At 43.5% G+C, this 12,621-nt stretch overlaps 1 protein-coding gene across 3 annotated transcripts in view; it reads left to right on the top strand.

Annotated features, from left to right (window-relative positions):
• LOC137657788 (uncharacterized) overlaps positions 1 to 12,621 on the top strand; it is a 280,780-nt gene that overhangs the window by 63,098 nt on the left and 205,061 nt on the right. For all 3 annotated transcript variants that reach the window (XM_068392305.1, XM_068392306.1, XM_068392303.1), the window contains exon 3: positions 6,669 to 6,828. In XM_068392305.1, coding sequence (XP_068248406.1) covers positions 6,669 to 6,828 — 160 coding nt within the window. The remainder of the gene's footprint in view (positions 1 to 6,668; positions 6,829 to 12,621) is intronic.

Genomic DNA, 12,621 nt, shown 5'->3' with positions numbered 1-12,621 from the left:
CAGTCTGATGGGAATATTGAACAGCACAAGCGTGCCCATGTCAGCACTGACGCGCCTGCACAGGAACGTCGCCTTTCTGATCAAGGCACAACTCCAGTGGCTGAGTTGTCAGAGGAAGATCCGGATGAGGTTTTCTCCCAGGGGGAAAAATTGGATGACGTTTCAGAGGGAGAAGAGGATAAGCTACCCCAACATTCGGTGGACCTTAAGAAACTAATGTTGGTCCGCACGGAGTTATTTCCAGACCATTTTACCCCTGTTGCCCTGCGATCTCCTCATTCGGAATTTACCCTCGGTAAAGCAGCTAGGACATCCCTTTTCACAAAAATGGTTCTCTCCCGCTCCTTTTAAGAGAGCATTGAAATTAATGGGAGTGTGGATGGACTCAAAGAAAGCTCTTGGCAAGACACGTTTCGTTTTTCCACCAGCCAAACTAGCTTCCAAATCGAGCGTTTGGTATGAAACAGGGGAAGTCTTAGGTTTGGGAGTTCCTGCGTCTGCTCAGGGGGGTTTCTTGAGCCTAGTGGACTCTATTCGGCGTCTAGCCATGAGGAAGACTAAAGTGTGGTGGTCAATGTCGGAGTTTGACCATCTCTTGAAAGGTTTGTTCAGGGCTTTTGAGGTGTTTAATTTTCTGAACTGGTCTCTGGGAGCCTTGGGTAGAAAAGTAACGGAGATGAAGGGCACTGACACGAGTAACCTTATCCAGCCTATGTCTTGTATGGACAAGGCAGTTAGAGATGGTTCTAACGAATTGGCTGCCCTGTTCACTGCAGGGGTTGTGAAGATGAGGGCAACTTTGTGTTCCTTCCTCTCTGTGGGAGTCACTCCATGTCAGAGATTGGAGTTACTTTTTGCTCCCATGTCTTCTGCTCTATTCCCGCAGGATTCAGTGACAGAGGTGGCTGCAGCATTGACTCAGAAGGCTACTCATGATTTGGTTACCAAAACAGCTAGGAAAGTGTTGCCTACATCTTTCTCTTCCCGTAGAACGAAGGAAGGGACGTCATATTCCCAGACTGCTCAGCCCTTTCGTGGTAAGCCTGCCGGGAGAGGTAACTTCAAGCCCGATGCAAGAAAGTCTAAGAAAAGAGGAGCTAAGTCCAGTCGAGGCAGGGTCTGACTGTCCTCGCCTTCAAGCAGCAGTGGGAGCCAGGCTAGGTTACTTCTGGCAAGCCTTGGAGGTAAGGGGAGTGGACCCTTGGTCCGTTCGTGTTCTAAAGGAAGGATACAAAATCCCATTCTTATCAAAGCCTCCTTTAGCCACAGATCCTGTGGATCTCTTTAAATACAGGGAAGGACCGAAGAGGCAGGCCATGCAGCTTCAGATGTCTCTCTTGCTGGAAAAAAGAGCAATAGAGAGGGTGCGGGACTTGGAATCGCCAGGGTTTTACAACCGTTTGTTCCTGGTTCCCAAGAGTTCAGGGGGAATGGAGACCGGTTCTGGATGTAAGTGCCCTCAACAACTACGTCCAGAATTCGAAGTTCACCATGAAAACTCAGAAAACCATGCTGGCAACAGTAAGGAAAGTTGACTGGATGGTATCGTTGGACCACCAGGACGCTTATTTTCATGTCCCAATACATCCAAGTTGCAGATGTTACCTGAGGTTCGTGTACGGAAAGGAGGTCTTCCAGTTCCGAGCCTTATGTTTCGGTCTCTGCACAGCCCCTCTGATATTCACGAAGATCATGCTGAATGTGGCGAGCATGCTGCACTCAAGAGGCATCAGGGCCTTCCTGTACTTTGACGATTGGCTCATAAGAGCTCCCTCAGCCGATCGCTGTTTGAAGGATCTTCAGATGACTTTGGATTTGGCAAAAGAGTCGGGACTTCTAGTAAGTTCAAAGAAGTCACAGATGACTCCATCCCAGAAGATTCTTTATTTGGGGATGGAGATTCATAGTCAGGTTTTTCAGGCTTTTCCATCTCCTGCAGGGATTCAGTCAGCTCTCCTAAGGCTTTGTGCCTTTATGAGGAAGGACGTTAGTTCGGTGAGAGAGTGGATGAGCCTTCTGGGGACCCTCTCATCTCTGGAAAAGTTTGTTTCTCTGGGGAGGCTGCACCTACGTCCCCTTCAATTTCATCTCAATGTGCATTGGAAGAAGGGAGACAGTCTCGACAGGTAGAGTTTTCCCATTACGAGTACAATCAGAACGCACCTTCAATGGTGGAACAACGTTCACAGACTCAAGGAGGGCCTCTCGTTGGAGCAAAAGAGCCCAGACCTCGTGTTATTTTCCAACGCCTCAAACTCGGGGTGGGGAGCAACCTCAGGGAAAAGAGAAATCTCAGGTCGGTGGACAAAAGAGCAAGAGATTCTTCATATCAATCAAGAGGAGCTTTTAGCTGTGCACTTACCCCTCAAGGGATTCGAGAATCTGGTCCTAGGCAAGGTGGTTCAGATCAATGTGGAAAGCACCACGGCCCTAGCGTATATAGCAAAGCAGGGGGGGGACCCACTCGAAATCTCTTTACGAGTTGGCTAAATCTCTTCTTGTATGGGCGAAGGAAAGGAGAATTTTCATTCAGGAGGTCAAGAAGTGAGTGCGGACAGACTCAGCAGGAGGGACCAAGTTCTCCCCACAGAGTGGACGTTAAACCTAGATGTTTGTAGGAAGCTGTGGCGGTTATGGGGTCGTCCCCTCATAGATCTGTTTGCAACCTCCAAGATGAAAAGGCTGGAGACTTACTGCTCCCCAGTTCCGGATCTCGAGGCGGCTCACATAGACGCATTCCTGTTGGACTGGTCACACATGGATGTGTACGCATTCCCACCCTTTAAGATCCTGTACAAGGTGGTGCAGAAGTTCGTATCTCACAAGGAGACCAGCATGATCCTAGTTGCTCCTTTCTTGCCATCAAGAAGTTGGTTCACAGAGGTACTGGAATGGATGGTGGACGTGCTGAGAAGCCTTCCGTTAAGACCAGATCTGCTCAGACAACCCCACTTGGCAATAAACCATCTAAACCTCCAAGCTCTATGTCTGACTGCCTTCAGACTATCGAAAAACTCGCAAGATCTAGAGGATTTTCGAAGGAGGCAGCCAAGGCTATTGTAAGAGCAAGGAGGACTTCTACCATCAGGGTGTATCAGTCCAAGTGGGAGGTATTCAGAGAATGGTGTAGGGCTAACTCGGTTTCTTCTTCCAGTACCTCTATAACACAGATTGCCGATTTCTTCTTAGATCTTAGAACTAAGCATAACTTATCTGTCTTGACTATTAAGGGGTACAGAAGTATGCTGGCAACTGTTTTCAGGCATAGAGATTTGGATCTCTCCAACAATAAAGACCTACAAGATCTTCTTAGGTCTTTTGAAACTTCTAAGAGATGTCATCAAGATTCACCAGCTTGAAATTTGGAAGTAGTTCTTAGATTTCTCTTAAGTGACAGATTCGAGCCGCTGCACTCAGCCTCTTATAAGGATTTAACTTTGAAGACCCTTTTCTTGGTGAGCTTAGCTACAGCTAAAAGAGTCAGTGAGGCCCATGCTTTGAGCAAGAACATTGGTTTCAGAGACGAGAAAGCCATATGTTCCTTGCAGCTGGGTTTTCTGGCCAAGAATGAGCGTTCTCCACATCCGTGGCCGAAGTCTTTTGAGATTGCTAATCTATATGATGTAGTGGGCGATGAGGTGGAAAAGGTGCTCTGTCCTGTTAGGGCACTAAGGGTCTATTTGGACAGAACAAAGAGTTTGAGAGGCAGCACGGAGGCTCACTGGTGTGCAGTTAAGAAGCCCTCGCAGCCTATGTTGAAGAACGCTCTATCCTTTTTCATAAGGCTCTTGATTAGAGAAGCTCATGCCCAGTGTGGTGAGGCAGAGCGTAGACTGCTTAAGGTGAAAACACACGAAGTAAGAGCAGTAGCTACTTCGGTAGCTTTTAAACAAAATCGTTCTCTGCAAAGCGTAATGGATACAACGTTTTGGAGAAGTAAATCTGTTTTCGCATCCCATTACTTGAAATGTGTCCAGACCCTTTTTGAGGACTGCTACACTTTGAGGCGAATGCGGTAGTAGGTGAAGGATCTATCACTACGCTCCCATAATTCCTATTACCCTTTTCTATCTCTTGGAACTTGTTTAGTTTTTATGGTTGTATATGGAGATTGGTCGTCAGTCTTCCGCAATCTGTTGATTTGGTCAGGTGGTCATGTTGTTCCTTGAGAGCGCCCGGAACAAGGGTATTAGTTGAGGTCCTGTCAAGTTATAGGTTATGGCACCGTTTGACAGCTCCTAGAGATCAATCATCAGCCCCCTGGGTGGACCGCTGGATCTTATAAGGATAGCAGACAGAATGAGGCAGAGAACCATAGCAGTCTGCTTCCATATCAGGTACGAACCTCTTAAGTTTGTTATGTGTAACTCTTAAGTGAATTTCCAATACCTTGTTGTCTCTGACCCACCACCAAGGGTGTCAATCAACCATTCTTATATAACCAGCGGGTAAGTTTTATGTTTAAAAATTATGTTTTCATAATGAAATAAATTTTTGAATATACTTATCCGCTGGTTATATAAGTTATAATCCCACCCTCCTCCCCTCTAGAGACCAAGGGGCAAGGAAAGATCTGAAGTGGTTGGATTAGTTCGGCCTCTCTTCCGCAAGGGCGCTTGCATACACCTGGCATATCTGCGATAGCCGCAAGATTTTGAATATTTATGCCGGGCGTCCAGGGACTTTAGCCATTCTTATATAACCAGCGGGTAAGTATGTTCAAAAATTTATTTTATTATGAAAATATTATTTTAATGTTAATTTATTTGAAATATTTTATGTTTATTGTTCATTACTTCTTATACATAATTTATTTTTCTTATTTCCTTTCCTCACTGGGCTATTTTTCCCTGTTGGAGCCCTTTGGCTTACAGCATGTTGCTTTTCCACTTAGGGTTGTAGCTTAGGTAGTAGTAATCATCATCATCATCATCATCATCATCATCATCATCATCATCATCATAATAATAATAATAATAATAATAATAATAATAATAATAATTAGTAATAATAATAATCAATAATTAATAAAGATTAACAATTATTAATAGTAATAATAATGATAATAACAATAAGGAGGAGGAGGAGGAGGAGGAGGAGGAGGAGGAGGAGGAGGAGGAGGAGGAGGAGGAGGAGGAGGAGGAGGAGGAGGAGGAGGAGGAGGAGTCCCTTGTCAGGCTGGGAGGAACGTAGAGAGGAGAGGTTCCCTTTTCTGTTTCATTTGTTTGATGTCGGCACCCCCCCAAAATTGGGGGAAGTGCCTTGGTATATGTATGTATGTAATACTGATAATATTAATGATAATTAATAATAATAATAATAATACTGTAATGATAATAATAATAGATAATAATAATGATGATAATAATAATAATAATAATAGTAATTAATGATAATGATAATGATAATAATAATAATAATAGAAATAATAATAATAATAATAATAATAATAATAATAAAGTACATCCCATATGGGATTGTAAGCTTCTTGACTATGTTGACGTATAGATGTAAGTGGAATGGAGGCAGAATGTGGGACTCTTCACATCCATTCTTTCTGTCCATCGCTTAGGGACAAAGCAGTCAAAGCATTACTCGCTAGATATGACTTGATGCTGGTAAACTACACTTTTGAGCTCCATTCTTTAGAATCTAGCTAAGTTCTCCTCCATCCTCCCTAGATAAGGGGGAGGATGAAGGAATATATACCAACTCATTGGTCTTCATTGGCCAGGTCTATTATTCTGGGCTACTATCCTTTTCAGGAGAAGGGATCCCTCCTTTGACCATGTACAGTATTAATTTTCTTGGACAGGCCAGGCCCTATCAGCCTATTCATCCAAATGATAGACAGATAGGAGGTTGCTGGAGTCATCTCCTTTGTTCTTGTACAGGACCAGGTATACTGACATTTCCAGAGAAGAAAAATAACCATCCAATTTAGTTCTATGGGGATATCCGCACTAAAAATCGAGTCTTTATCTAAAAGACGATGGTTTGTATTTCACCTAGGAACATATCATAAATTTTTTAAGTAATTTGTATTTTTTTCTAGCTATACAGACCTGAGTCTCTCATTCTTGAGTTGAATGTTCATAAGTGAAGATACTTTGACAGGTAATGGGGTGGTGTACCTCATGCTTGCTTCCACCTGTTGCTTAACTGCTTGTTGAAATATGTCAACGGCCATTGAGCTCATGCTGAAAACATATTCCCTACCTAAAGGACCCAGGTTTGTATAGAGTTACAAGGTAGATCTGGTGTTTCCTTCAGATTATGACCCCACTAGATTACTTCCATCAACATTTTTCTTATCAGGCTTGAGCTTAATATGGACATTAAGTAACCCAAGCTAGCAGCTTTGGATGAAAAAGGAAAAATAGATAAAAGCAACACCTATATTAGTTCGAGAAGTAACACACAGTACAGAAAATGCAAGGCAATAACTTATCCCTCTCAAAAATCAAAAGGTTTTTTAAATTTGCCATTTATTTTTTGACTGATTATTCCAACTTTTTATTTTTAGTACTGTAATTATGTACCTTTTGTGACAGGGTGCTATTGCTATAATCTGGAGCTAAAGTCTAATATAGATAATTCATCTTTGTGAAACATAAGTTTGATTACTAAATGTAGTTTAAATTTTACTAATTTTTATTTACTTTCAGGTTCCGCCCATTATAACACCAAAATTGTTAAAAACATGCTGCCAAGTATCAAAATGTCAGCATTTTCTATGTTCCACAGAGGTGCCCACACTCGAGTATACAAAACCTAAATATAAGAGAGTCATTAAGGGAATCCAGTCACCATTTAAGCATCATTATAGTGAGTTGTTCTTTACTTTAAAATATGTCACTTTCTTTCTCCGTTATTTAGAGGTACAGTATTGTTTGTTGATCAATATGATTGGTAATGACCATAGTTTTCTAGCGGTATAGATGAATAACATACAAGCTTATTGGAATGGTTCTTGGATATTGCAATTTATTGTTATCACCCAATAATGCTTACGGCTACATATGTGTTCTTGCTCATATTTTTTAAAAAGTAACCAGCAACAATGGTATTCATTTCAATGATGCTAATTGGATTGTATTTCATAGGATAATGTTGTCAGACTTTTCCTAATTACAGTTTTTACTTTTAACAGCATTATCCATTTAGGAAATACTGTAGATTTTGTACAATACTGTACAGTGTACTTCAATATTCAGATAATGTTGTGTTACTTTTTATCATCTTGGGAGATGGATTTAAAACAGGATTAAGATTGTCATTACTAGTAGCTTTTTACACACAAGTAATCCCTTACCATATTGTGGTTCACTTATTGCTTGAATCATATATATATATATATATATATACATATATATATATACATATATATATATATATATACATATATATATATATACATATATATATATATATATATATATATACATATATATATATATATACATATATATATATATATATATATATATATATATATATATATATACATATATATATATATATATATATATATATATATATATATATATATATATATATATATATATAAGGGATTTTGACGAAGGAAAAATCTATTTCTGGGGAGAGACCTGTGACGGCCGGTGTAAAAAGTCCTTCTTTCTACTTTTTCTGATATAAATCTTCCAAATATACCAGAGAAAATTAAAAGCATGGAATGCAGAGGTTACTACCCTCGCGCGAGCACTTCGTGAGTGTCGTGTATACATCAGGGGCGTGTGAAAACCACTATTCACAGGCTGTCTTCCATTTAGATAACTCCTCCATCAAAGGGAAGGGCCGTAACAAAGACCCCAGAAACCACACTTGGACCACGCCACGTCACCCACACGAACGCCTTCTAGGTCATCCTTCTGCAAGAACATATGGCTTGGCAAGGAAAGGGTGGGTCCGTACAAAAATAACCGGGAAGGGTTTCACCGGGCGTCACAGGTCTCCCCAGAAATAGATTTTTCCTTCGTCAAAATCCCTTTTCTGGGTCGACCTGTGACGGCCGGTGAAAATGTACCAGAGAATGCCTTCCAAGCCCAATAAAGTAATAACATAATGAGGAGAATACAATCACCATGTACGACAATAGTATAATATAATAATGTAAGTAAACGTCCAATTACCAACTAGCCAAATGACATAGGGAACGTAAGGCTAAATAATTATGACGACAAGGAATCAACTGAGTGTCGAATCGCAAAAGGCATCAAACCTTACATGTCTAAGCATATCTAAACATTAAAGGAACGGTAACTACAATAACAGTTAAACCATAGGAATTAAACATGGCAAATATCATAGGGCTAACGAACTACCCAGGAGAGTGGCGACGTGGTGTGAGTGGCGGGTAGGAGGGAGAAGAGAAGAGATGGAAGAAAGGAAGAAGAAGAGATTAATGGGGAGGGATAAGGCTCCCCGCTGTCATCGTCGGGTATTTAAGGGCCTGTAAGATCTTTAGATAGTGGCGTTTGACAACCATAGGGGACTGCTAACCCGTATATTTTTTAAAATCATCAAAGTCCCTGTTCTGGAAGTAATTGTTGGAGGTATCTACTGTCCGTATATCATGAGCCTGGGGAAATGATTCCGGATTAGTATGTTTAATGAAGTAGAGGATTTGTTGCCTGATACCGTGAATGGAAATAGTACCTCCTTGTTCCCTGATAACCAAGGGGCCAGACGAGCGGGTGGCAGTTCTAGCTAAAAAGGCCTTGAGAGTAGTGACTGTACACAGAGAAAAGATCCTTGGGAAGAAGAATAATCTTCCGAGGGGAGCACCTATTTTGCGGATCCTCATTTTTTAGCTAGGAAAGCTTTGTCTGGAGAAAGGAGTACTTCGGCTGAAGGGAGGAAATCTATGTTTTCCGGGTTTCGTGAGAGAGCAGCTAGTTCTGATGTTCCATCACCTGAGGCCAAAGCCGTTAGAAATAAAGTCTTCCTAAGAAGAGTGATATAAGAGCTGGATTCATTGTCCGTGTCCGTCGCAAGTTTGAGGACACCGTTCAGAGACCAAGAGTCCTTTTGTGGCCGAACCGAAGGTCGAAGCCTAGCACATGTTTTTGGAATTGATGAGAATTAGGAATCAGCTAGGTTAATGTTGAACCCAACAAGGAAGATCTTCTTCAAAGCTGACTTGATGTTGGTTAAAGTGCTAACTGTTAGGCCTTTGTCAAATAGGAACCTCAAGAAAGGGATGGCTAAATTCGGGGACATACGAGTATGGTCTGAACTCTTAGGGAATCTGCTAGTTGTTAACGGCCGAATCATATTGGCGAATTGTCGAGTCCCTTTTGTCCGATTCGATGAAGAGATCGTTTTCCGGTTCAATGTTCGCGTCTCTACGAGCTGCAAACTTCCTGTAGTCCACAAAGTTAGAGTTTTGGCTATCCTTGAGTAATCTGACACAGTGAGTTTGGATTACTTGGGTCAGTTTGAGGAACGGGATCCGGATGGGACGGAGTTTCAACTCGAGGAGGAGAGGAAACCAACTGTTCTTGGCCAGTGAGGTGGTACTAAAGCCACTGCGCCCCGGAAGGAGCGTTGTTTGTGTAAAAGTTTCTTTAGAAGATTCACTGGGGGAAATAGTGAAATCTTCTTCTAATGGTTCCAATCCCGGGGTAATGCGTCCATGGCATAATCCTGAGGGTCCAGGGTTGGGGTCACATAACAAGGAAGTTTGTGATTCATCTGAGTTGCGAATAGATCTACCTGGAGGCCCGGAACCAGCCTGAGTATCCACCGGAATGAAATTATGTCTAGAGACCATTCTGCCTCCAGTGGTTTCGTCCTGGATAGTGAGTCCGCTCTCACATTCTGGCCTCCCGCTAGGTGAGTTGCTGACAGGAACCAGTTCTTTTCTGTTGCCCAGGCGAAGATAGTGACCAGGATCTGATTCAGGTTGGGTGACTTGGATCCTCCCCTGTTGACGCAGTGTAATACGTCTGTGCTGTCTGACACTACTCTGATGTGGGTCGACCTCGGAGGAGAGTCTCTCTTCAGGGTCAAGAACACTGCCATGGCTTCGAGAACATTGATATGGGACTGTTTCATGGCGGGTGACCAAGAGCCCTGAAACATCTGATGTTCGGAGTAATCCCCCCATCCACTTAGAGACGCGGCTGTATGGAATGTCACTTGTGGAGGTGAGAATTGTAGAGGAACCAATTTGGAGAGGTTCTTCGGTTCGGACCATGGGCGTAGTCTCATTTTCAAGACAGAGGGGATCTTCGAGACCTTGTCTCTTATAGGTACTGTAGCTCTCTTTCTCCAAACTCGATTGATGTCTTTGAGTTTGGCTTTTAATAGGAGATCTGTTACTGAAGTGAATTGGAGAAGGCCGAGGATACTTTCTAAGGCTCTTCTGGCCACCTGTTTGTGTTTGAGAAAATTCTTGATCTTGGAAACTATTCCTCTTACCTTTTGGAAGGGAGAGACAACGTGTGCTTCGAAAGGTCCCACTGAATGGCTAACCATTCTAAGTGGCCTGATGGTTGCAGGCGAGACTTTTGGAGATTGACCCGAAATCACAGGTTGTCGAGAAATCGAAGTACTTCCTTCGTAGCTCTGTTGCCTTCTATGGCCGACCGGGCCCAAATGAGCCAACCGTCCAGATAAGCAATGATCTGTATCTCTTGGTTCCTGAGTTGTTCTAACACTGTCTCTCCCAATTTCGTGAATATCCTGGGATCAATGTTGAGGCCGAAGGGCATGTCTTGAACGCAAAGGCTTTCCTGCCTAGGCGGAAACCCAGATAAGAAGAGAAGTTTCGAGCTATAGGCGCAAGATAATAGTCGTCGGTAAGATCGACAGAGGTGGTGACGGCCCCACGGGGAAGTAAGGTCCGTACCTGAGAGATAGTCAACATCCGGAACTTGTCGCAGAGAATGTAAGAGTTTAGCTTGACAAGTCCAGGTCCACTCTCAATGCCGACAAGCCTTTCTTCGGAATTGTGAACAGGCGGCCTTGGAACTTCAGTGATCGATCCCGTTTGATTGGTTTCTTCTTGAGTAACTCTGTGGTGTACTCTTTCAAGATGGGGGTGGATTTCTGGGAGAAGGTCACTGGTGGAGGAGGAGGACCTTGTGGCCATTTCCACCTCAAACCTTTAAAGATTATGCTATGAGCCCACGGACCGAAGGTCCAATGGTCTCGAAAGTGGTAAAGTCTCCCCCCTACCGGGACCACATCGTTGTGAGGGAGTGAATCTAGGTCCTTTCCTTCCCCGAGGCCCCTTTTTCCTAGGTCCGCCTCGATGGCGGAACTGTCTTCTACTCCTGTAGCTTCCTCTCTGGTGTCAACGAAAGGAGCCTGAGGGTTCGGAGCTAGGGCTGTATGCAGGCGAGGACATCCAAACGGGGTTGGGCTGTGTACCTGGGGAATGAGTGAGGTAGACCACCTGATGAGGGGGATTCGGATGCATAGACGTCGAATCAGAGGAAGACTGTGATGACGAGTGGGTAACCGACTATCGATTCCTGTCTGATAGAGGCCTCAGACAGAACGTATTTCCCACAACTAATCCGATCAGACCACCAAACGTGTAGGTCGAATTGGAAGGGCAGAGATTGGTTCTTCCTGAATATCCGAAACAAAGCCTCAGTGGGATAAATCGAGGCTAGGGTCTCCCCGAGGTGGGGTCCAGCTCTTTAAGAGCCGGTATGGCCGAACCTTCTTTGTCAGTTTGAATAGTAAGACCTGTCCATTTATCCATAATAGGCAAGGCAACAATGAGAGCAGTTGTAGATATGGCGTATTCCCCATTGTGTGGTGTGAGCTTGAAATTATCGTACCCCCCAGACCGACAACATTCTGGTCCAGACAGATCGGGCCTGCCCTTTAGGAAATAATACCGTTACCTTCGGTACCTTGTCTAACCTAACCAAGGCATGCTCTTTCAATCGAACGAATCCGTTGAATGGGAATTCTAGTACCTGAGAGTAAATTCTAGGTCCCCCAGAGGCCGGACGTCTATGCCATCCAGAGTTATGGTACCATCTATATATGGAACATGTAAGGCAAATATCTATGCGTTGTTTTTATCGAAGGAGGTTACTTCGATACGCCTGGGGCTGTAGGGGGAGTCATCCGAGTTCCTGAACGGATCCGACTCACCACCATATCTTTGAGCTCCGTCATAGCCCCTTGGCTTTCCCTAGAATGTGTTGCTTTTAGCAGTCACGGTTTTATGCAAGGTAACATGAACATCAGGATCCTTTAAGGGTCCTAGGTCGGTGACGCAGGTAATTGCAAAGCTGAAGGCTCAAAACTCATCCCCACCTACCTGCCCGTCCATGGGGTCGACGTCCAACCTTAGAGAGGACACTCCGAGGAGATAGGGACCTCTAGATGGAGCATTCCTTCCAAACCTTGATACCCAAGGGTGAAGAGCCTCTCTTGCAGGCCAGAGAGATTCATCAGCATCCTGAAAGAAGTGAGGGGATTAGTGATGAAGGAGAAGACCGTTCTCCTCAATAAGCAATGCATACATTAATCCGGATCAAATCATCGCCAAAGGATACCAAAAGGAAACATATTAGAACCAACTTACATCATGGGTCCGGAGTAGCGAGGACATCTCGTAGCAGAACGTGC

Source organism: Palaemon carinicauda, chromosome 18 (assembly GCF_036898095.1).
Source record: "Palaemon carinicauda isolate YSFRI2023 chromosome 18, ASM3689809v2, whole genome shotgun sequence".
Lineage (NCBI taxonomy): Eukaryota > Metazoa > Arthropoda > Malacostraca > Decapoda > Palaemonidae > Palaemon > Palaemon carinicauda.
This window is presented reverse-complemented; position numbering and strand designations above follow the sequence as displayed.